The sequence below is a fragment of the Populus nigra genome, chromosome 6 (assembly GCF_951802175.1).
Source record: "Populus nigra chromosome 6, ddPopNigr1.1, whole genome shotgun sequence".
Classification (NCBI taxonomy): Eukaryota; Viridiplantae; Streptophyta; class Magnoliopsida; order Malpighiales; family Salicaceae; genus Populus; species Populus nigra.
In genome coordinates, this window is record NC_084857.1 from 10,011,079 (window position 1) to 10,036,174 (window position 25,096).

At 36.4% G+C, this 25,096-nt stretch overlaps 4 protein-coding genes and 1 pseudogene across 9 annotated transcripts; 3 read left to right on the forward strand and 2 right to left on the reverse strand.

Annotated features, from left to right (window-relative positions):
• Window positions 1-2,456, forward strand: LOC133696913 (uncharacterized). Its single transcript, XM_062119210.1, has 7 exons — window positions 1-702; window positions 1,066-1,152; window positions 1,281-1,325; window positions 1,427-1,522; window positions 1,621-1,722; window positions 1,858-2,012; window positions 2,095-2,456. Exons 1-7 carry the CDS (start codon window positions 142-144, stop codon window positions 2,174-2,176), a joined length of 1,128 nt encoding a protein of 375 aa, XP_061975194.1. The 5' UTR covers window positions 1-141; the 3' UTR covers window positions 2,177-2,456.
• Window positions 2,457-6,793: 4,337 nt separating this feature from the next.
• On the forward strand, window positions 6,794-13,138 carry LOC133697363 (probable RNA-dependent RNA polymerase 1). 5 transcript variants are annotated; one of them, XM_062119843.1, is made up of 7 exons: window positions 6,794-6,833; window positions 6,983-7,014; window positions 7,120-7,187; window positions 7,980-8,527; window positions 9,244-11,111; window positions 11,486-11,636; window positions 12,012-13,138. In XM_062119843.1, exons 4-7 carry the CDS (start codon window positions 7,997-7,999, stop codon window positions 12,834-12,836), a joined length of 3,375 nt encoding a protein of 1,124 aa, XP_061975827.1. In that variant the 5' UTR covers window positions 6,794-6,833; window positions 6,983-7,014; window positions 7,120-7,187; window positions 7,980-7,996; the 3' UTR covers window positions 12,837-13,138. The 5 variants fall into 5 exon arrangements, with proteins under 5 accessions (XP_061975827.1, XP_061975826.1, XP_061975828.1 ...); XM_062119842.1 differs by lacking the exon at window positions 6,983-7,014; XM_062119844.1 differs by lacking the exons at window positions 6,794-6,833; window positions 6,983-7,014 and adding an exon at window positions 6,848-6,982.
• A 1,362-nt stretch (window positions 13,139-14,500) lies between these two features.
• Window positions 14,501-16,308, forward strand: LOC133696119 (loganic acid O-methyltransferase-like). The gene is made up of 2 exons (XM_062118169.1): window positions 14,501-15,434; window positions 15,889-16,308. Exons 1-2 carry the CDS (start codon window positions 14,676-14,678, stop codon window positions 16,237-16,239), a joined length of 1,110 nt encoding a protein of 369 aa, XP_061974153.1. The 5' UTR covers window positions 14,501-14,675; the 3' UTR covers window positions 16,240-16,308.
• Window positions 16,309-16,870: 562 nt separating this feature from the next.
• On the reverse strand, window positions 16,871-18,626 carry LOC133696746 (loganic acid O-methyltransferase-like; annotated as a pseudogene).
• Window positions 18,627-19,269: 643 nt separating this feature from the next.
• LOC133697365 (MACPF domain-containing protein At1g14780-like) lies at window positions 19,270-24,667 on the reverse strand. Of its 2 annotated transcripts, none has more exons than XM_062119846.1 (8): window positions 24,120-24,667; window positions 23,782-24,023; window positions 21,491-21,683; window positions 21,309-21,386; window positions 20,754-20,937; window positions 20,460-20,629; window positions 20,310-20,374; window positions 19,270-20,129 (listed from the first exon to the last, which is right to left on the reverse strand). In XM_062119846.1, the coding sequence occupies exons 1-8, from the start codon at window positions 24,357-24,359 to the stop codon at window positions 19,511-19,513; spliced, it is 1,791 nt and encodes a 596-aa protein (XP_061975830.1). In that variant the 5' UTR covers window positions 24,360-24,667; the 3' UTR covers window positions 19,270-19,510. The 2 variants fall into 2 exon arrangements, with proteins under 2 accessions (XP_061975830.1, XP_061975832.1); XM_062119848.1 differs by having other exon boundaries at window positions 23,782-24,036; window positions 24,120-24,259.
• Between the last annotated feature and the right edge of the window lie 429 nt (window positions 24,668-25,096).

Below are 25,096 nucleotides of genomic sequence, written 5' to 3' on the forward strand. Positions count from 1 at the left end.
ACCAAAAGGACACCATACACCAACACTCATTATCGTATCGAAACTGTCCAAGGCAAGGTCTCCTCCAACCCTTCTCCTTTCGTTCTGCCAGCCGCATCTCCCTTTTACTGTTTCTCTCTCAATCTCTCCGTCTCCAAAAACATGGCAACTCTAACTCATCCCCCCAGCCAGACTCACCTCTTCACAAAACTCTCCCTTAAACCCAAAAAGTTCACTTCACCTTCAAGAATCCGCATGACCATTCAAGAAAACGCCCCCTCTCTCGCTGTGGTTGGTGTCACTGGTGCTGTCGGCCAAGAATTTCTCTCTGTCCTCTCTGACCGTGACTTCCCTTACCGCTCCATTAAAATGCTGGCCTCCAAGCGCTCTGCTGGCAAGCAGCTCACTTTCCAAGACAGGAATTACACGATTGAAGAGCTAACTGAAGATAGCTTTGATGGGGTTGATATTGCGCTTTTTAGTGCTGGTGGGTCTATTAGTAAGCATTTTGGGCCGGTGGCAGTGGAGAAGGGATCCGTTGTGGTGGATAATAGCTCGGCTTTTAGAATGGAAGAAGGGATTCCTTTGGTGATTCCTGAGGTTAATCCAGAGGCTATGGAAGGGATTAAAGTTGGGACGGGAAAGGGTGCTTTGATTGCCAATCCAAATTGTTCAACTATTATTTGCTTGATGGCTGCTACTCCTTTGCATAAGCATGCCAAGGTAATGAATTGTAACGTTATTGTTAGAGTTTGTTAAGTTTTTGTATTTGTTGCACTCCATGATCATTGCTTGGAAATGTTAGTGTTTTTTATCGTAATTGGTCGCTTATTGATTACTCATTGACAAACACAAATTATTTGATATGACTTAATGATTTATATTATGATGTGCTTATCTCTTCTTAGAATTCTGTTTATCTGAGTGTCATTTGCAAATCATTGTCTTTAGTTAAGGGTGATTCAGTTCTCTTAAAAAAAGTTTAAGCGAGATTTAATACTCTATGTTCTAAAAAAGAAAACCTTGAGAGGTTTTTGGTGCTGGATTTTTTTGTGTAAATGCCAGCTGAATCATTTGATGTGGCAGGTGATACGAATGGTTGTTAGTACATATCAAGCAGCCAGTGGTGCTGGTGCTGCTGCAATGGAAGAGCTTGAGTTGCAGACTCGTGAGGTTTCTGCTTTCCATATAATCCTGTTATCTTTGATCAATTAGTTTGTTTAATTTCATGTTTATCTGGGATAACTGGTGTTGTTGTTTATCTTCACATAAATTAATTCCTTTCTTTTCATGTTTGTAAGGTCTTGGAAGGAAAACCACCCACTTGCAACATCTTTAAGCAACAGGTTCGTCTTTGTTGCGCAATAACTTCAACATTGTAATTAAAATTTCTTCATGTCCTATGAAGAGTACTTCAAACTTAACTCCCAGTATGTTTGATTTGCAGTATGCTTTTAACTTGTTTTCACATAATGCTCCTATTCTATCAAATGGGTACAACGAAGAGGAAATGAAATTAGTTAAAGAAACCAGAAAGATATGGGTAAGTTTTAAAGGTTATTTTTTACTGCGCTTATATCTAATAAGATTATGGTTTAGTCCTTTCTAAAATGTTTCCATTTTTTTTTGTCAATTTTTCAGAATGATATGAATGTTAAAGTCACTGCTACATGTATACGTGTTCCTGTCATGCGTGCACATGCTGAAAGTGTTAATCTTCAATTTGAGAAGCCCATTGACGAGGTTAATCACTTACTTGGCCAAATACAAACTTAGAACTATGGTAGTTTTTATTTTGTTTTTGATCTAGTTACTCATTGTAAAGAAGATTTATGACTTGTATAAAACTTCTCTTGGTAAATTTTTTTGAATGCACAGTATACAGCAAAAGATATTTTGAAAAGTGCTCCTGGGGTGGTGGTTATTGATGACCGAGCATCTAATCACTTTCCTACACCTTTGGAGGTATCAAACAAAGATGATGTTGCAGTTGGCAGGATTCGTCGTGATGTGTCGCAAGATGGATATAAAGGGTAAGACTAATTTTGGGTCTTTTGTTGCTTAATTGTTGTCTATCCTTTTTGCCAAGGTCATTAATTGCTGGGTGTCAAGCAGGCTGGATATATTTGTCTGTGGTGATCAAATACGCAAAGGAGCTGCACTTAATGCTATTCAGATTGCCGAGATGCTGCTATAGTCTGTTGTTTTGCTTTAGTGGTGAGGTTCATTTGATGGATTATTCAATTTGGTGAGATAAGGTGATTTAAAACAATCTATATTCTAGTCTATCGATGAGGATATTCATTCTTGCATAATTCTTGAGAAGTTTGAGCATTTAGGTTTGTTAGCTTGGCATGTGTGATGTTTTCAGTTGATAGGGTGGCTTGCACCATAATTGTTGCATTTGGAGGAGATTTTGTTCTTTTATGTAACCTATGATAGCCCATTGAAGTTAGAAATTTTGTCAAATATAGAAATAGACTCGTAGGGTATCAATTTCTAACATGTCATTATTTCCTATCAATCTTCATCTTCTCAAATTAAGCACGAAAGCAGGCATGTGTGCACAATACTTGTCAGCGAGCAGGTGATTTATTGAGCTTTGCATTGCATGCCAGCAAAATAGCCTTGTTTTTTTTTTTTCTCTTAATCAAAATATAATCTGAAGAACTGATGAAGCAGTTTCAGCAGCCGAACTCAGGATGAGGTCTTTATCCGTATACTGTTTATAGAATTTGGTGTTTGGTAAATGGTTCTATGTTGGCTTATGAAGTCATGACAATAAAGAGATCCTGATCGTGAAAACAGGATTGGGCGGATACAGTGCATAGTGTAACGATGGATTATTGTGGGAAAGACTTTGAGAAACAATGTCTAACGTTTGAACCAAACTAGTTGAGAAAGTTAAAGAATGCTTGCTGTGATGGTTGGTGTTCGTTATGTGTCTGCAACCATCAGTGATGTTTGGCTTTGCACTGAAACTCAATTTGTGGGGAATTAGTAAAACATCCTTCCCTAGAATTATTGGAGTCAAATTACTTAGGATTGCCATTAAATGAGGAAGGGTACATGAATGCTCTGAAAACCTTGAGAGGTCACATAATTTAGAATGTTTGCATTGGATTGGCAGTTAATCCCGAGTAGGTGATTTGATGTCACCTAAGAAGGTTTATGCAAAATGTGTAAAGGATTAATGCCATGCTATTGCAGAAATGTTGTCTGGAGTGGTTGACATTTGAGAATTTAACTGGTAAGTATCAAGCAGGAAAGCTGGGAATAGTTGAAGATAATGATGGTGGCCCATCCTCGTGTGAAAATAAAACATTGATGTTGCCAAAGAAGGGATGAACTTGAGAGTGGAGTGGATGATGGGATCTAGGTGCTTAGGGTTTCAACTAAAGCATGCTTGCTATTTTCTTATTAACAGCAACATTGTCTTGTCTTCACACCAGAAGCGGATCTTGGGGGTATTGATGGCCGTTCTTTATATATATATATATAATGAGTTTCTGAGACCAATGATCGTTACCATTGTTGAAAATTAAACTCATGGTGGTGATAGAGATTTTTTTTTTTAAATAGTGATAAATAAAATAGCATCCTCGCCCCCCCCCCCCCCCCCCCCCCCTCTTTTTTTTTTTTTTCCCCACTTCAGAATTAAAACTTTTTACCCTTTTAGTTTGTTATGATGGTAGACTTTTACTAGAAGTGATCCTCTTTTGTAATATAACGACCTCATTAAGAAAACCTTATTTAATAAATTATTCCAAACGTTGAGACAAGGATGAAATTGCAAGGCCTCGATCCTAATCCGGTTGTCTGTTTGATTTGAATATTATTGTCTTTGTATTGAAGTTCTATTAAACCATTCACCACCCATATTGTGTCCCACATTTTTATTAATTTCACCATTTATTTAACAACAAATAAATATGGCATTCTTCACCTTTATTTGTTTTGAAATAAATCGAAGGGTTGTTTTGAAACCAAGTACGAGAGAGGGGAAAAAAAAATGTTCACCGGTGCACAAACCAACATATCTTTGCCACACACGTTGCCTAGGAATAGATATGCTGCCGTGAGCTATAATAGATGCTGGAGTTTGGCATTCGGACAAAGTGGCACGTGTTGTTCAAAGAGCATGGAAGAACCCAAGCGCGCGCAACACCTTTTTTTTTAATTAAATAATATTTTATTTATACAAAAATACTAAATTGCCCATATTTAAATTCGATAATTACCAAAAACAAACAAACAAAAACATCTATTTACTCGAGGAAAAGACCGTTCCGATTCACCAGCATCCTGAGAATTTGACTGTGCAACTAAAATGAAAAATTCAATATTCCAACTTAGAATAACAATGAGTATACCGTATACGTGTAAAGGAACATGTTAGAACTAGGTAGTTAGAACAAAGAGTGAATGAAGCTTGAATCGCTAGCCGGGGGCCCACCCGGGTATATCACAAAGCGTTTCAGGAAGGAGTGAGCGCCCGATACTTTCGATTAGCAAGCAGTTACGGAGAAGTTGCTCAGCAGACAAGAAAGCCAAACTTATTGGAGAAGTTGCATCCAAATTCTTGACTGCCACACAAGTTCATGGAGCTAATTAGGAGTACTGTCGTGAGCTGCCTTCGACGCAAGGGTCATTCCAAAGATTAATTCCATCGCTCTAGACTTTTGGGTCAAGCATCGGATGATCCCATCGTATCCATTCTCTGCTTCCATGGCAAGGGAAGTTGAATAATATTACTGTTGCTTTTCTGGGCTACTGTTCATTGTTTGAAGATCGTTTGTGGGGAACACGCGCGTTTCCTTGCAAAAGGAGGAGGCTCACACAGCACAGATATGGCTTTTCCATTTGACTGGCCGGCGTTTAAAAAAGTATTGTTGGAGCACACTGGAAAAACAAAATTAATAGAAATAGCACGCTTAAAAACCCTGTTCACTATATATTAAGAGTTTTTATATTTTTTTATCATTCTATTTGGAATTAAATTTTAAATATCCTGTCCAGCCTTTATGGTGGAGATTTGGGAGAAGGCTAGTGCTCATAGAAATGTAATTAATTATGAAATAAAAACAAATACTCATGTACTATAAAATCGTGAGGGTTTTTTTTTTTTTTCCCGTACAGTGATCCTTATTCCACACAATTAATTCTGATGATTACTTATTATAGTTATGTTCTTGGGTTTATCGGCAAACCTTAGTTAAACAATGAAATATCTCCCAATCTCTAAATCCAACACCACTCTATATGAGAATTAATTAAGGATTAAACGTGAGACATTCTAGTAAAAATCTCAAAATTTAAAGGCTGGCTCATATATTTACACCTGCAATAGCTTCCGTTTATAGATGATTTTTAAAATATATTTGTTTTTTAATATTTTTTATAATTTTAATGTAATAATATAAAAAATAAAAATATATCTTCAAACAAAATATACTATTAAAAAACACCGACCACACCATGCATCCGCTTAAGGTTTTGCTTATTCCAAAAGTACATACACGCAATATAATAACAGTAGTCATAATAATGCAGTAGAAGTTTCGAGAACTTTTAGTTAACATCCAATCAATTAGCCATGCCAAAAACAAAATAGAGATTCTGTGACGCGCACCCATACCACTGGCTATTTCTGGCGTGACGCTGTGGTGCTTGCTCTTGCTGTGACAATAGATTTTCCTCGTCTACCCCCAGAGGAAGATAAGCACGCCGGCACCTGCAAGCAACTTAACCGCCAAACTACAAAAAGAGAATTCAAGCACAGTGCTAGTTCGCTGCCTTTTCGTTTCATAGGTTTAAAGGACAAAAGTTGAAGTTAGACATCTATTTGAACCAATAGGATCCCGTAACGTGTCATTCCCATGGGTAACAGGAAGTACTAAGAAGTTTACTGGGCCCACGGTTGTGCTTACGTATGCTTTCGTACAATCAGCATAAATACATATGAGTTAACAACAGTGATAGCTTCAAATCGATCCTCTAACTATAGCATTAGTTTCAATTAAATCCCCTAACTACCAAATTAAGCAAAGTTACCCAAAGTATCCCACCCTTGTCAATGTTCTCCCCACCATTAGTCTCAATTCAACAACCCCTCTAACAAGCCTGTTCTTATCACCTACATTGTTAGGGTTGTACTTTGGACATAAAAAAAACATCTATGATCCGGCTTAATTCAATGAAATTTATAAAATAGTTTCAAGCAGTTTTTTATAAGGTTGCAACATTTCAAGAAATAGAGACTGACATATATGCTATGAGCAAGATAGAAATGGAGATTTTTTTTTGTTGGTGTCCAAAATATAACTATCACAAGTAATGTTTTGAAAACATGTTTTTTTAATGAATTTCTTAAGCTGAAACTGGAGTAATATTCCTTGAATTGGTAGACGAGGGATGTCATTGAAAGTGGCATCATAATGGGGGACTTATTTGAAGTTATCCCTTGATCATATTACTTCAACCGTCTCCCTGTGTATTTGAGAAATTCTTTTTCTAGTATATGGTTTGTTTTTTTGTTTTAAAAATATTTTTGAAAGGAATTAATTTAATTTAATTTATTTTAAATTAATTTATTTGATACTTTTATATTATTTTGATGTGTTAGTATAAAAATAAAATTTTAAAAATAAAAAATATTATTTTAATATATTTTTAAATAAAAAATATTTTAAAAAATAATTATTATGGTAATGGACTGCAAACAGTATTTGCACTTTCCTTTGCCTGCACTCCTCGGGGGTAAAAAGCCTATATATAGCGCTCTAGGAGTGCTCTTGCTTTCTTTCATGGTAGAGGCCTGCCTGTTGATTTATTTTAATCTCGACAACCTCTTGGTAAGACTTGTCATTTTCTGTACATGTATAATTAACAAAACCTTGTTCATTTCTTTAGCTCTCTCTCCCTTCTTGTTCCACGGACAAACATCACTCCTGAGTTTGTTACACAAACATTTCTATCTAATATTTAAGGTTGTGCTATACAGGTGTGGTTTTGATTTCAACGTGTGACAAAGAGGTTTCATTATTAATTATTTATTGGATTTTTTCTCCTGGGCTCTGTCTAGTTGTGTACTTGTAGTATTATACATTCCTCTTTTGACTGTACTCTCTAATTGTTCAGGAAACTCCTTGTCTAAGCTGTCTCTACTTAAGGAAAACACCCGCTTACCTTCTCGCCTAACCCTGTGGGTATGTTTTGCTTTCTTTCCTTCTAATCTGCTGGTTGGATCCGTCTAATAGGTTTTAACAAGCTTGCGTTGGAGAGTTTTGATAACATTTTGTTTGATACTTCATTAGCAAGTGAGTGAACAGAAGCAATACATTTGCTTCTTGAAATTCTGGATTTAACTCCTACCTTTTAGGATTGCTGTTAGTTTCAAATTACAACGCTCTTGTGTTGATTTTTATGTCTCTGAAACAATTCACATGAAAAATCAGTTAATGGAGAGGGAAAAAGATGCATCTTTCTTTTGGTTTTGTCTACTTTTCTTATTTTTAATGACCCGTCTTAAATTTGTAATGGTGTTAATATATAGTCACCCTGATCTATTTTCTTCTTCTCCAAGAATCTGGGTTGCCTAGAGAGCTCATCATCACTATTATCTTTCCTATTAAATTACACCTGTATTTGAAAATCAAGCTGCATCTAATCAGTTGTTTTCTTTTCTTGAAAACCAAACAAATGTATTCTTAAACCCCATGAGAATCATCGTCTTTCTACGGTAATTGAAAACCAACAAACTGTATTCTTAAATACACGCTCTGTATTTATTCTGTTATTATACAAACCTCTCATGTCATTCCCATGCACAGTCACTGCTTTAGCATATGAAGAAGTAATTTTTTTTAATTAACCTCAAGGCATGTTTGGAAAATTTCCATGTATGAAAATTCCAAGAATTCCAAATCTGATTATGTTCCAATCAAAATTGAGGTACTGTACGATCATGCATTACTAATTCAGTGCTCTGTGAACTGCAGTAAAAGTTGACTAGACAATGGCAAAGACAATTAGCTTGTATGGTTTTCCTACTGTTGAACCTCCAGATGACATAAAGGAATTTCTGGAAGAATACTCTGGTGAAGGTACAGTTGTATCTGTTCGTGTTGCAGAACCAAAAAGTGTAGGGTCAAGAACAAGTGCTATAGTTGGATTCACAACCAGTGAAGCTGCTCAAAAGATCAAGCTCAAGTCCTTAGATGATGAAGGTCTATGGTATGGTAGTTCTTATCTGAAAGCGCGGGATATTGTGAATTCCGATACTGTTCCAAGGCGAAAGGCCTCTCAGACTCAGTATAGCATGGATAACATAACACTGCACTTCGGATGTCAGGTTTCGAAGGAAAAATTCTCAGTTCTTTGGACTCAAAAAGATGTTTCGGTAAAATTTGCTGTTGAACTGAGGAAATTCCATTTCTTTCTGACGCATCTTTCAAAAAATTACAAGCTCGAGCTATCATATGAGAACATTTGTCAAATTGAGCTCCATCGACCTCGTGGAAAACCTAAGAAATATCTTCTCGTCCAGGTTTGATAGTTTAAATTCCTTTCTAGATTCTTTCAAGGTAATTATCAAATGTTAAGTTGTGTGTTTTAAATGGTATATTTGTGAATCATTATGGGAGCCATGACTCACATGCTGCATATTTTTCTAGGTAGTATTTAGCAACCCTTACACACAATTATCTATTCTAGGCATAAGATACATCCAGCTGATGTTCGTAAGCTTATACCAACTTAGCCAAAAAAAAACAAGAAGAAAAACTCTATCAGCAATAAAATAGACTGTAGATGCTGATTCAAGCCACTTCTAATATAAATGTAGTGTTTGTCTCTGGCTATGAAATGACTCCTCCATGAAAGTGTTTGTTGTTTTATATCTCAAAGTTTGGAAAACTTGAGAGTTTTGTTCCTGATTTTGATACTGTGAATCTGATTAGAATTCTGAAATGTTTTAAATTCCATTTCATACTGGATAACTGATGAAAGTTCGAAGTACACAAAGATTTCTTGCTGAATGAATTGTGCTACATGCCAACAATTTCCTGTATCGTATAAGATTGGTATGAATTCATGATGAGTAGATTGTAGAAAGTTCAAGCCTTCATTTTTTGAAATAACAACTCTCAAATGCTGTGGGGAAAACCTTGTGTATGTATGTTCTATTTATTGAGTTTACAAAATGTTTATTTTGTTTATTCGTGTAATAGTTGTTTAACACCTTCATCCTCTTTCGTTTTTTAGATGCTCGGAGGCCCCAAGATTTTTAAGAAAGACACGCGTAAGCTCAGCAATTTTAAGGAAGCTACTGATGATCAGTGGATTCGAGATGTTGATTTTTCTCCATCTTACTGCATAGGCCAATCTTCTGCTTTGTGCTTGGAGCTTCCGCGCAACAGCCAACTTCCGAATTTTCAGGAAAATTTTGTCTGTTACAAAGAAGATGAAGGCCACTTCATTCTGGAAAAAGGATCAACCTTCTGTTGCAAGTCAGATCTTGTTCCTATTTTGAGTGCAGCTCAAGGATCTGAACTTCCATATGACATTGTGTTTAAAGTCAATTCCTTGGTCCAGCATGGTTGTCTTCCTGGACCAGCACTTGATGCAAGATTCTTTCGTCTGATCAATCCATCTAAAATTCGTATTGCGCATGCATACATACAACATGCCCTTGAGAAGCTAAGTCATTTGAAGGAATGCTGTTATGATCCTGCAAGATGGCTCCAGGAGCAATACCAGAAATACCTCACCACTGGCAGACTTCCTACACCACCTGCTATTGCTGTAGATGATGGGTTGGTATTTTTACGTAGGGTTCAGATAACCCCTACTAAATTGTACTTCTGTGGCCCAGAAGTGAATCTCTCCAATCGTGTTTTACGCAAATATCCTGGTGATATTGATAACTTTCTTCGGGTTTCTTTTGTTGACGAGGATCTTGATAAACTTTTTTCTTCAAATATATCGCCACGGACATTTTCTGCAATTGAGGGGAGGCAAACCAACATTTATCAAAGGATACTGTCAGTTCAAAGAAATGGCATAACTATCGGATCTAAGAAGTTTGAGTTTCTTGGTTTCTCACAGAGTCAAGTACGGGAGAGTTCTCTTTGGATGTTTGCTTCTAGACCTGGGCTCACAGCAGCAGACATTAGAGAATGGATGGGTGATTTTCGTGAAATAAAGAATGTGGCCAAATATGCTGCAAGGCTTGGCCAGTCTTTCAGCTCATCGAGGGAAAGTTTCAACATTGATAGGCATGAAATAGAAATTATTCCTGATATAGAGGTTAAAAGCGGTGGAGTCAACTATGTTTTCTCTGATGGTATTGGGAAAATTTCAGCAGAATTGGCAGATAGCATAGCTCAGAAACTTCGCCTTAGAAGTTTTACTCCTTCTGCCTTTCAGATTAGGTACGGAGGCTACAAAGGTGTTGTGGCTGTTGATCCTACTTCATCAATGAAATTGTCACTGAGGAGAAGTATGTCCAAGTACAAATCAACTACCACTAGCTTGGATATTTTGGATTGGACCAAGTATCGGGCTTGTTTTCTCAATCGTGAAGTGATCACTCTTTTATCTACCCTTGGGGTTGAAGATCAAGTTTTTGAAAGGAAGCAAAAGGAGGCTATTGCTCAACTAGATGCTATGTTAACCGATCCAATAAAAGCACAGGAGGCACTTGAGTTGATGGCTGGTGGAGAGAACGCACGTGTTCTGAAGGGAATGCTTGCATGCGGTTATAAGCCGGGTGCAGAGCCATTTCTAGCAATGATGCTGCAAACATTCCGCGCATCGAAGTTGCTTGATATGCGGACAAAATCAAGAGTATTTGTTCCAAAAGGAAGAGCAATGACGGGGTGTCTGGATGAAACCAGGACGTTGGAGTATGGTCAAGCATTTGTCCAGTATTCTCGTGCTAGACTTAGGAAGTCATATGATCATTTCAAAGGTGGCAAAACAGATGAAGATACTCTGATTGTTAAGGGAAAGATAGTTGTTGCGAAAAACCCCTGTCTACACCCAGGAGACGTGCAGATCTTAAAGGCTGTGGATGTGCCGGCTTTGCATCACATGGTGGATTGCATCGTTTTCCCCCAAAAAGGAAAGAGGTAAATTTCTTATTTTCTTATTGTTTTTTAAAATCTGTTATTTGCACTAAACATTCTGAAGCATCACAACTTGGAACTTGTTACAGAAGTCCTGTTGTCTATGTCTTCCACATTCTTTCTGGACTTGGTTGAAACGAACACTTCTCAACTTCTACGTTTATAGTTTTTTGTCAGTCGTTAACTACATGCTGCAAGATTTATTTTGTTGTTTCTTGGGAAACTCCTAGCTTTGCTAATGAAAACATCATTTAATTGTACTTTTGAATCTTCTGTAGTAGGCATGCTCTTGCACACGGGCTTAAATAATCTCGTTGTTATGCATTATATGTCTCCATGCATACATTGCTTTCTGATAGTAGTAAAATTTTGATCAGACCTCATACAAATGAATGCTCGGGAAGTGATCTAGATGGAGATGTGTACTTTGTATGTTGGGATACCGATCTCATTCCTCCTCAGAAATTTCCACCCATGGATTATACTGCACCACAAACTAAGATTTTGGACCACGATGTTACAATAGAGGTAACTATTCAATCAAGTGTGTTAACATTTATCAAAGGCGTCTCATTAATTACTAATCTTCAACAAGCAATCATTTTTAATCCTTTGTTTCAGATGTTCTTCTCATCATTTCTAATTTTCGAATAAATGAGCACAGGAATCATTTCCTGAACAGTAATATCATTAATTGCTTGGGTAGTTCGTCATTGCTCTGGAAAGAATTATATCGAAAAGTTCTGTTTATTTGAATTCCTTGTCATTAATGATATGTTATATCGCACAGAGTCTACTTTCAGACACCCCCCCCCCCCCCTCTCTCACACACACACACATCTGATTCGTATACTTGTAGAGACATTTTCCCTTTGCGTTGACTAGTTTACTGCAATGTTACAGGAAGTTCAGGAGTATTTTGCAGATTACCTACTCAACGACAGCTTAGGGATCATTTGCACTGCTCACGTGGTCTTTGCAGACAGTGAGCCCGACATGGCAAGAAGTGAAAAATGTATTGAGCTTGCTCAGCTATCCTCAATCGCTGTTGACTTCCCAAAAACCGGTGTGCCTGCTAAAGTTCCTAAAGAACTACGCGTCAAAGAATATCCAGATTTTATGGACAAGCCTGCAGATAAATGTACTACCTATGTATCCCAGCGTGTTCTTGGAAAGCTTTTTCGAGCTGTAAAAGACATCGCACCGGACACAAGTCCTATAAAATCCTTCACTAAGGAAGTGGCAACGTGGTCCTATGACCCTGACATGGAAGTTGATGGATTTACGGATTATATCAACGAGGCTTTCTATTACAAAAGTGAATACGACAACAAGCTGGGGAACATGATGGACTATTACGGGATCAAAACTGAGGCTGAAATAATCGGTGGTTGCATCATGAGAATGGGAAGATCTTTTGATAAGAAAAGGGACTTGGAAGGCATTAATTTTTCTGTAAGTTCCTTGAGGAAGCAAGCTAGAGCCTGGTTCAACGAGAGTGGCTCAGAGGAAAGCCCTGATGATGTTTATCGAAAGGCATCAGCTTGGTATCACGTCACATATCATCCTCGTTTTTGGGGCCTCTACAACGAGGGAATGGATCGAGTTCATTTCCTCAGTTTTCCCTGGTGTGTTCATGACAAACTTTTTGAGATTAAGAAGGGCACGGCATCACTGGTGCACCAGTTCAATCGAATGGCGAGCTTTCATGTAGAGATCGGAGACTAGAAGACATCCCTTCTTCTGTCCTCTCGCAGGCGTGCTCGTTGCCTCTTTTATTACGAAGTATATATTTATTTGCCTATAAAACTCAAAGCATGTGCGTACGTATTTGATATTTGTGTGACTACTTGTCTTTAGCTTACTGTTATTTGTGTGTATTGGCTACAGTATTGTTGTGAGGAGTGGTTTGTTATTGGTTTACGTTAATTTTCAGTGATTATAATATATGCAAGCTGTAATCAGAACTGGAGATATATTTCTAGCTTCTGTTATTGAATAAATGTTTGGTTTGCCTTTTTCTACGGAAATTTCTCGGTGTCATTGTAAATGCCATCCCATCACCTGCCAAGTGGCATTCAGAAAACATCGATCGTCATGATGTATGCTGCAGCACGTTGGAAGAAATTAATTTCTTTTGTTTGTCTTTTCTCAATAAAACCGACTCATGAAGAGACGTACACTTGTCATTTTTTATTTCCTAGATTTTTCTTTATTTTTTTTTATCATTTTTAATTGTTGATTATATGTTCTTAGTACGAGTCGAAAACCATTTGTGATCTTTCAGCGAGCAACTAGCGGTAGGTTCGGTTGATCCTATATAGGTTTTTTTTTTCCCTTGTAACTCATCTAATTATTATCGCATGTTCTTTCTTCAGAATAATCATCTCCCACATCATTTTAGCAGAAGCGTTCGAGTTGTTTTCAACGAAATCAAATATATATATATATTATATCCTCTTTGGTGGTTAATAATAGACGATTCAAATTGAAAGCACATGGTTTTCAAATTTTGACTGGATTTTTGTTATTTAAATATGAATTAATTAGAACGAATATCGGTGCGCGTGAAAGGTGGCTTGTTGATGCATATCTTTACCATCGGTGGAAAAACAAAATTCAAATTGACGGAAAATGAGTACATAGAAAGAAATGCGTCACGTAAAAACATCCAAAATAGAATAAGCAGGTATACTACTCTGTCCAAAATGGAAAATGACAAAAAGCATCAACTATGCAAACCTTGTAGTAACTGTTTTGTCTTGTCGCTTGACAAAACCTTCTAGAGAGAAACAGAACGAGAATAAATACATGCTCGATTGAGGCTTCACTTCTCCTCAAACCACACCAAGATCGATGAGCAGCAAAGCAGAAATCGGATTGCTGGGATCGTTGCCAGTTATGAACGGTGGAAATGGAGCATACAGCTATGCCAAAAACTCCACCTTACAGGTTTTACTTCAAAGAGCTGGATTTATTATTAATTTATACTTCTATAACGGCATGTTTATGTTGAGTTTAGCAGAGCTCTAATACCACTTAATTATAATTAATGAGCTTAGCGTGGTGCTAAACCGAGGTTATTAGACCACTAATTATTGCACAATAGTAGTATAAATATACTAGTAATTCACACAATCACTACAAATAATTATATCACACTCACTCTCATTCTCACACACCACACCCTAAGTTTAATAAACCCGTATAGGAGTTATTTCTAGCTCTCCTCACTTGGTGTTCTCTGCACCACACTGACTCGATTGATGGATGCTAAAAAGGGGAGAGGGACTACCTATTTATACTAGCTGGTTAACATATAAAACAGAAGTAAAAAAAAACCGTGTATTAAGTCATTTTCCGGCAAGTAGAGGTCGGTGCACTAACTCACCTCTCCTTAGTCCATAGCTACAATTCGTAGGATGAGATTTTGCATGACAAAGTTGCTGGTGCAATTTAATGCCCGTGTTGAATTTCAACAGCTTATGCTTTCAAACATGTAAGCAATTCATTGATATTTAAGGACCTCAAATTTTGTAGTCAATTTAAAATGGGCAAGTGTTACATATGAAACACAAAATTTCTTTTCATAAATATGAAGTAAAAATTAAATTCAAAATTATATATCTAGATGAACTTAAGTGCATCAAAATCTTACTTCTGCAGAGAAAATCAGCAAATGCTGTGAGGAAAAAAATTGATGAAGCAATTGCAGAGAAACTTGATATGGAAACCCTATGTTCTAGCGGCAAGTCATTTCATATTGCAGATTTTGGATGTTCAACCGGACCCAATACGTTTATAGCAATGCAAAATATACTGGAATCTGTAGAAAGGAAATACAAATCCCAGTGCCCTACTAGTCAAATTCCTGAATTCCAAGCATTTTTTAATGACCAAGCGTCGAATGATTTCAACACCCTCTTCACCACTCTCCCACTGGATAGGCAATACTTTGTAGCCGGTGTGCCCGGGTCTTTCCATGGCCGGTTGTTTCCTGATAGCTCTCTTCATTTTGCTTATTCCTCTACTGCACTACACTGGCTCTCTAAGGTGCCAGAAGAATTGCTAGACAAGAACTCTCCTTCATTTAATAAGGGAAGGATTTACTATTCGAATACCCTGGATAAAGTGGTTGATGCTTATTCTTCTCAATTTGCTAAGGACATGGAAATCTTTTTGGACGCTAGAGCAAAAGAGCTTGTTGCTGGAGGAATGTTGGTGATGACGATGCCTGGCCAGCCTAATGGAATCCCTTGTTGCCAAACAGGGATGGGAATGACTATAGATTATTTGGAGTCTTGCTTCTTGGACATGGTGAACGAGGTGAGTACTCCACCGAAATAAACGCAATAATATCGATCTTCCATTCGTAGTTCACTCACTAGAACTCATTAAAAAAAGAGCTTTTTTTTTTCTCAAAACATGTTCGTCAAACATAAGGAAAAAGTTTCGGCGGTTTAGTGTGGGTTCGTTGTGGGGAAAATAATCTTGAAAACTGATTATTTTATATTAAAAAAATGAATATTTTCTATTGCATAATATTTGTGTTAAGAAAAAAAAACGAACAGAATCTAATATGAAGTACAGTGTAGAGTTCATGATAATGTATTTTTTTTCCCCACAAAACGAACATAATCTCAAAATCTAATATGAAGTACAGTGTAGATCTAGTTCATGATAATGTATGTTGTGTTGTTATTGTTAAGGTTGGAGCATTATAATTTGACTTTTATGTATGCATCTAATAAATTCAACTCCAAATGGTCGCTATCTACAGGGTATAATAAGTGAAGCTAAAGTGGACTCTTTCAACTTGCCAATGTATTCGGCGACTCTGGAAGAGATGAAAGAGTTAATACAAAGAAATGGGTCTTTTAACGTTGAGAAAATGGAGTTGACAATGGCAAACGGAGAATCAAATCCTCAAAGTTATAGCTCTTACTCGGGGCGAATGCTCCAAATGCACTTGAGAGCTGGGATAGAGGAAATAATCAGTAAACATTTTGGAACTGAGATTATTGATGACTTGTTTGATCGCTATGCTATGAAAGCTGAGGACTTTTCCCATCGTCTGCAATCAAGCGAGAGGAAAGGAGCTCTATTGTTTGTTGTTTTGAAACGCAAATGATGCGTGTTCAAGTGCTTGTCATTCATGCAGGCTTTCTCTCCTGCTAATTTAATTCTCCACGAGTGTTAATTTCTTTTCTGCAACTTTGTCATATCTTATTATTGTACATTATGAATTGCTTAATCGTTTGCAAACAATCATTATGGATTCATCCATAGTTACTAATCAATCGATCAACCTCTCTCAATGTTCTTGCTCTTCCAATCAATCAGCCTACTTCCAATCTTGTACGTAAATCAAACGGTTTTTGAATGATCATCACAACAGCAAACGCACAATGGTGGTGTTATTCTTTTATGCATTCCTTGATTAACACAATTGTGGCAATCTTTTTTCGTCGCTACTTTCTCTGCTTTTAGTCCTGCTGGGTGAAAAAAAAAATTATACCTACTCTCTTATAGTTTATTTAATTTTTTTACTTTATTTTTGTTTTTTTAAATTGCAGTTTACATTCCAGATGAGTTTGATTTTTAAATTTAAACAAAAAATAAATAATTACTATCATGTATAATATATTACATACATCCACAAATGATAGTTAAACAAGATTTCTCTTTATTTCATTACTCTTGTTTTTTCAAAACCCTGAAGAAAATCTCAAATTGATTTCGCTTATATTTTGTACAAGAAATCAAAAACATTTCACAAAGTTGATGGGGAAAGGCCAATCAAGATGCTGCGTTGGCAATGGGCAGAGGAACAGCCATGAAGGAGCTAATGGATCTTTCCCTTGTTGAGTTGGAAAGACGTTGCAGGCATAATATAGATTATCGCTCGTTGGTGGTATAGAAATGGTGGTGGCATGATTGTTGAGCCTGGAAGAGGCAGAAAAACAAACGGGATATGAACTAGAAGATGACTTGAAAATTGGTCCAAGCAATTCGAGTTCCAATAGATATTCAAGTGTTTCCACGGAAATGAATGTTGAACCAGAGCCATTTAGGGTGATACTTGTCCTCAATTGTAACGCCCCTGCTAAGAAGCCACGTGGAGTGATGCTGGTGTTACCACATTCTTGATTTTGAGCTTCAGATACTATTCCCTGTAATGGAAGTTATTGGCCATATTTATCAAATAAATGTAAAATTTTATGGGCATAAATAATCTTAAAAGATAAAACCTGAATATTACTCATTTGCTTAATTACCTCTTTCACCATATCAATGAAGCTCAGTGACATACACTCAAACATAAAGCCATTTTGTAGCTCAGAATAAAGCATCCCGTTAGGGATACCCTGTGAAACTATCACCATCATCCCTACAGGAGCAAGCTCTTTAGATCTTGCGTTCAAAAAGTTCTTTATGTCCATGGCAAATTGAGATGCCTATGCATTTACAACTTCTTTTGGTGCATTTGTGTAGTGAATTCTTCCTCTATTCCATTAAGGGGGATTCTTGTCGAACACTTGTTCTGGCAGCTTAGACAGCCAATAATGGAGTGAAATAGAGCAGGGCACCAAGTGGAGAAAGGACTCAGGAAATAACTGACCGTAGAATGAACCTAGCACACCAGCTGCTAAGTATTGCATTTCTTGTGGGAGATTGTCAAAGAGGGTATTAAAATCGTTAATTGGTTGATCATTGAAGAAAACTTGAAATTCTGGAATTTGGGAGGTATGGAATTGCAATTCATACTTGTGCTTGATAGCCTCAAGCAAATTTTGATCATGGAAAAGGGTTTGGTCCTACCAAACATCCCAACGTCTGCAAGACGAGATGTGTTTGAAGCAATTGGAAGATTCTTGAAGTCCAATTTCTTAGCAATCTCCTCATCAATTTCTTCTTTAACTACATTTGCGCTTCATCTCCGAAAAAAAAATGTGCCAAGTAACTCGTGATCAGATTGATGTTACCATTCTAGTAAATGAATCTTGTAGGATAAGGCCACATACGTAGTCTTGCAAGCAGATGCATATTAAACATTATAAATATAGAGAGTAGTTGCATCAAAACTCCCTTATTAGCATTCCAATCATGAATAGAAATTTAATAAGAGGGCTTTAAAAGTAAATGAGATGTGAGGAAAGCCAATACATGAGTTAATCAGCAAATTAAGGCAAATGCCTGCAAGTAGGAGTTCTTGTAATAGCTTTAAGCGCCATCTCCACCAACTTTAGGCGGTGCGTTGTCCCCGGTTTTGACTTTTTTTTTTATCTGTGCCAGTGTTTATAAATTTGCTGTGAAATTGTGCCTGTATGCTCTGTATGTGAGAGAGTTTACTAACTAAAACAAAAAATCTGTCAGCATCGAAAAGTGGTGACCTTTTGGAGATAGTTAAAATGACAAGTGAACTGTATCTGTATGCTGTCTGTGTGAGAGTTTACTAACCATCAAAGAATTATACAGCATATATGTGTTTTTTGGACATTGATGATGCAACTCCATGTTTTATAATAAGAATCCACTCAATAGAGTTATTTAAACTTATAACGACACTGTTTAAGGAAGTGCAATTATCAACTGAGAAGTGGTAATACAATTTAGTCTTCTTTTCACCCCTTCAGCATGTAAAACAGTGATTTATTAGGAGCTTGAACAGTCAGCAGTATGCACATGCGCCCACTGCAAACCAACATGTCTAAAATGAAGCTGCAAGATCTCATTCCGCGGAAAATTAATTATCTATTGCAGGTATGTACTCGAAATGATTCATAGAAACTCTGTTTGGAGACACTTTAGTGATTGTGTTCTCTGCAGAATCTTATGATAAAAACTTTGATCAAATATTTTTGACGTGAGCAGTGAAGCCATTGTTCCTGAACTTAACCCAGCAAGCTCTGTTTGCCGAGAGCCTTGATAAAAAAAAAATCTTTGGGGTTTGAATTAATAATATTCAAGTGAAAAGGTCCTGATATTAACAAGTTCTGCGCAAACAGGAGTTTTTTGAACACCTTTAATAAAAATTGATATATATCAGACGTTAGGAAAATAGATAATTCTTTCTTCTATATTAAGGTTGTCCCCGGTGTCTTTTTTTAACATGGATATATTGACAATTACTAAAAACAATTCAGTGCAAATTGAAGAATGAAGGAAAGAAGGGTGTTGATCCATCAACCTTCACTCGCATTAAAAAATTTCCATATACTTGATTTCTTGTATTGTTTCGTATATGCAAAAAATAATTACATTACTGTAAAGCCACTATTCTATGTACATATTTGTTGCAAGGTGGCAAGGACGATATTTAGAAGTTCAGTTTGAGTTCAAAAGAGAAGTTTCACACTAGGAAGTTTGTCTTGATTTCTTATTTGCACCTTAAATTTTTTTCATGAATAAATGTTTAATAAGGAGAACTTAACCTGCAAGCTTATTTTCCCTTTATCCAAGTCCAGCCTAGCCCCTGTTACTAGCCAATGCCCAGGACTGTCCTGTGGCCCTCTACACAACTGTGATGTATCTACGAACTTCAAAAGCTTTTGTGTTTGCACTGGTACTGGAGGCCCTGATGGAAATACACTGGAATCCACCACCACAGTCTTAGGTGTCTCCTTCACAGGATTGCCTGTTATCGACGTGCTTATGGCAGAGAAGAGGCCAGACTTCTGCGAAAATCCTGAAGAGCCTTGTGCCCAGCTTGACTGAACTATAGAAGAAAATGAAACCTTGGAGAACAGTAGCCGAAGATGGAGGACACTCTTCGAGTTATGATTCTTTTTCTGAAGTTTAGCTCCTGTGACAATGTAAGCTACATCTTTTCTAGTCCTCCATCTGGGGTCATATTTTACTGGTGCTGTGCATACATGGGAAAACTTTTTTCGATTTATAGCTTCAAAGTATCCTTCGTTATCCATGTCATCGGACCCTCGCCATAATTGCATGCTGTCATCTATCTTGTTTGCAAGAATTGTTGGAGTGTTTGTTAGGTGTTGGAGGTGTATGGCTAACCTGAAAAGGGGATATATAGGCCTGATTAATGCTAATCATCAGGCATATATGATAAAGGCCATGCCACATTGCCACAGAAACGTGTTCATCCTCCAATTGGCCAAGGAAAACGATGGCAATGAAAATTCTTAAATTTCTAGAGGATTATTTTAAAAATGTTCATATGTTTTTGACTGTTACCTGTTGCATTTCATGCCTTCAAGATAAAATCTCATTCCAGTTACTGGTCTCTTTCCAACTGTAACCTGTATGGCCAGAGCATAGTTTAGTAAAAACAGGCACTAAATTATATGAAAATTCGTACAAGGAAATGACAGGTTTAGCCGTTACCTGACTAGTGTTCACATATAGTTTAGGGCCCAGAAAGTTTAAGTGAAGAGCTGAAGATGAACTTGCCACATTTGTGGAAGGGCCTAGTGGCAGGTCATTGTGAACAGGGGCCCATGTCTTGTGAGATTGGAAGTCAAGAAAATAAGGCAGATCAGATAAAGGAGGCTTGTCTGCAATCACATAAAAAAGAAAAATCAGTTTCACGTGAGTGGATTCAGCAAATGCAACATGCTAATTCTACTTTAGTGCTTGTTATAGCATTGCAGTAAGAGAGACGACAACGGACACACTTACATCTAAGATAAAGATTGATAGCGTGAGACAAGAAACCTCTGCCAGGAACATCTTTAAGGAGAGACGTTATGGGTATGAAGCTAAAATGAATTGCATCTGGCATGGAAGAAACTGTTGGAAGCCACTCAAAGTGACTACTTACTGATGTATCACCTCCCTTCTTGGCATATAGAACAGTGATCCCCTGCAAAAATCAACTCCCTACTTCAATATGAGTTTGAATAATTTGCAATGTTTTTTTTTTTGGAAAAATTAGCTCTCTCTTCTTCGACATGTGTTATTTCCATAAGTTGTTAGTGAATTGGAAAATTATACAGAAAGAAAAATAGATATTGGTGAACTTATACAAATCCACATTGTGATGGTATCTGCTATGAAAATAAATGTGGGCTGGGGATGTTGGGTCCTCTGGGCCATGAATCATGAGGAATGTTGAATTATATTTATAGCTACCCATTAAGTTCCTCATATTCCAAACCGGTGTCAATAATCAATAATGTGGTGCCATGACAGCATTAGAATTTAAAAATGATCATTTGCAAGAGTGGAACATACATCTTTTGTGTTGCTGACGGAAGAGAAGCTATCGAAGGCAACAGGTTGTGGATCAAAGACATTGAAAGCCTGCGGTGGCTGCAATTCATAGCCCAGATGAATCGGACAATGTTAGGATAGAAAAATCTTAAATAAACAAACAAAAGATTTACTTGGTAGGGGAGGGGATCGATTAACGTAACCTTAGACTTGGGATCTCTTGCTTTTGGAGTAAAATTGCACGTCCCTGAAAACAACTGATCGCCAAGGTCATCTAAATGTTTCTTCAGCTCTGATGAACCCACATTAGAAGATTTGTCTTGCCTGACCAGAACCACGTCATGGCCACCTATGCTCAACCCCACAATAATATGTGTCCCGTATTTTTCAATGAACCTGTCAGGCATCATAATTTTGATGACATCAAATTTGGTTTACAAGTTCCACGAGTTTGGTTTGTGTAATAACTTCGTCTACCAAACCCTCCAACGTACATTGAACCAGACCAAGATCTCGAGTTCAATCAGGGTTTGGGAAATGCAAAGAGCAGGTCAGCATATCCCCTCGAGAATTAGCCTTGCGGCAACCACACACGGTTACGTTTCTTCTTAAATTTTCAATTCTATGAACTTAATTCGAAAAAAATAAAAATATTTATAAAATATAGTGAGAGCGGGGTAAGGGGAATGGCAGGGGTGGCCTCTCATTTGTGTGAAAGTGGTTAATACTTCAAATCCAAGCAAGTTGATATTGTTGACTCCATGTTAAACTAGCGCGGAATAATTTCCTAGCATGTGTTATTTTTCAGACGAGAGAGCTAGTCTTTTTGACAAAACAAAAAGAAATTGCAATTAAATGAACACCCTTTGATTTGACTTGGTCTGTGGAGCTGGTTTGGCCAACTCTTTTGAGTCTTTTTTCTCACATAAGCATGTGGCCACACTTATTTTCCAGCACGGTTAAGGAGAATAATTTTCATTCTATATAAAAACAGTAGCTGTACATGCGCGTATGTATTTGCTACTTGCGTGTTTATATATTGTCCATCTATTATATTTGTAATTTATAATTTGTGCATGTATTATATTTACGACTACCTGATTAATTATTAATTTGAAGATAGTTCGAGAAGTAAGTTTATCTTTTATTCTAATTTGGAAAAAAAAAAAAACTCTCAACTCTCTCCTTGTTTTAGCTAGAGTCAAAGGATTAGATCCTAGAAATTTGTCCTTTCTCAATCATTGAGTGTTGTTTTCATTTTATAAATCGGTCAATCTCACTCCGTAATTTATTTTTATTACTTAAATAGATGAAAATATCCCTGATTATATACTTGCGTGTTGTATTTATATCTAGAAAATATAGCTAGAAGTAGAAAGCCTTCCTTAGGTTGCCTTTTATAATTATCTATAACCAAATTAAGTTTATTTAAAAAAATATTGTCACGCTTAATTATTATTTTTTCTTGTATAAGATTTTTTGTAAAAAATGTAAAATTTTAAAAACCACATTCACCAATAATATAATTATTTCAAAAAAATAGTAGAAAAATTTAAATTTTGAAAACTTGAATTTTTTTATATTTCTTTTTTTTAAGTTTGAATAGGTTTTGAATTTTAATAATTAAAAATATATATTTATATAAAATGGGTCATTTAGATATTGAATTCTCAATTTTTTCTAATTCTATCTTTAAATATTATGTACAGTGTGATTTAAAAAAAAAAACAGAAAGAGAAGTTCAAATAAGTTCATGTCTAGAATGTGAAAGGCCAAAAAAATATATCATTTTTCTTAAAGCTAATAATTTCAAACTTCAAATTCCTCTTCCAAAAAAAAAGTCCATACTCAATCCTTCTTCCTATATTGCCATTTTATACATTTAAGAAAAATTACTATTCAAGTGACTTTTCTCTTTTACTATTTTTTGAGATTTCTCATATAATTACCGTGGTAATTTTTGAATTTCTAGCTAGATTTTCTCATGTATAAAATACTCGATGCTTGTAGTATAATTTTGCTTATACTATACTTTTGTTAAAGTTTATGAAGTATTATAAGCCATTTTTTACAAAGAAATTAAATAGAAAACTAAAATCATACGATGATCTTACCATAACATAGAAAAAAATTTACAAGTCAAAAGGGAATTGCATGCTAAAAGCGTCCAGCAAAAAGAAAGAAAGCAGCAAACGGTCTTGAGGGTAAAAATAAAGAATTAGAAAACATAGACCAAACTGACACAAAGTTATGAATAGACTTCCAAGTTTGGCTCATCTTGGTCGACCGATTCAACTTTCGCATTGGTGCAAAGAAAAAGAAAAAAAAGTTGGTTTTATCTTTCTAAAGTCAAAGTTATCAAATCCGAAGCAAACAAGCAGAAGTTCTTCTTGTTTTTCATTCATTGCATGTATTTATGATTTTTTATACTACTTTTTAGCACGATTATGTTCATTTTTTTGTTCATAAAAAGAAAAATGAAGAGGATGAATACCTTGCTAGAGCACAGGGATCCCAAGACGATGGAACTGCATCTCGGACTTCATCACAGAGAACCAGCGGATACCGATCAATACGAAAATTGAACAGGGTTATGAAGCAACCATCAAGTGCCAAACATTTGGTGTCAGCTGCATCAGCTGCCCATGTATCACTTTCAAATCCAAACATGGAGTTAAACAGCCCCGATGGGATTTTTCCTGGCACGGATGCTTTTTGGTTGAAGAACTCTGACATCTGCACTTTTTCTCTACTCATAAATTTATAACCCCATATGGCAAAATCAGTAACAAGAATTAAGAGCAAAAACTCTCTTGAAGACTAATAAAATACCTGTTGGAACTCAAGGATGTCTGACTGATATCGGACACGATCTCCTTTGTCACACTTTATATCAACAGAAACATCTTTGATGGCCCCAAAACCAGGTACCTCGAGCTCTTTTTTCTCTGCTTCACTAAGGAAAACTAATCTTTTTTCTCCTTTGCAAAACTTGAGTCTGAAATCCGATGTTAAGTCAAATCCCCTTCCAAGGCTCTTCAGAGTCCTCTCCATTATCCCGTTGTTCGTCATGATCTCCTGTTTGTAGCTCCCTAGCTCGCTTTTTTCTCTGTTTAAATAAAGTACCGTCTTGCTGTTGAAAATTATACCGGGTGAGAAAGAGCATTCAGTTCATGAAAGAAGATGTCGAGACTGCGTATATTCTTGGGATCACATTTGTTTTGTGAATTTATATGTATGTTGGTCAAAAGTATGAATGGAGGATATTTATGAAATGGTAAAATCTGCAAAGTACCTACGAAGCTTCATCTCCTTTTCTTGATTTGATCATCTAAACTTTGATTTCTTTAGTATTTATAGTACATACAGAGAAAGCAAGCCTAGTCTGCTTTCACACACAAATGAATAGGAATTATGGACTGATTATAAACTTAGTCCTTATAGTTTACCAAACAAGCTATTAGTTCCTCTCGTGTTGAAAATAACTACTTAGTTCCCTTAACCATCCTCAACTTAGTGGCTTCTTCTTTCCAGAAATATCCTCTTACCTAATCAAATTCTCTCATCTTATTCTCGTTTCTATTTTCCATCTCTCAAGCAAGAAAAAAACGAGCAAAGAGCATGAAATATTGAAATCGATAAAAGGACCAAATAACAAAGAGATATAACAATACAGGATTAAATATATATAACAATATTCATGACCTTGCTAGCGGCATGATATTTCTCTAACCTTTTGCGTCGGCTGACTATAGTGATAAGATGAAAGGGGACAAAAAGCCATAATTGTCCTTAATTAGTTATCCAAA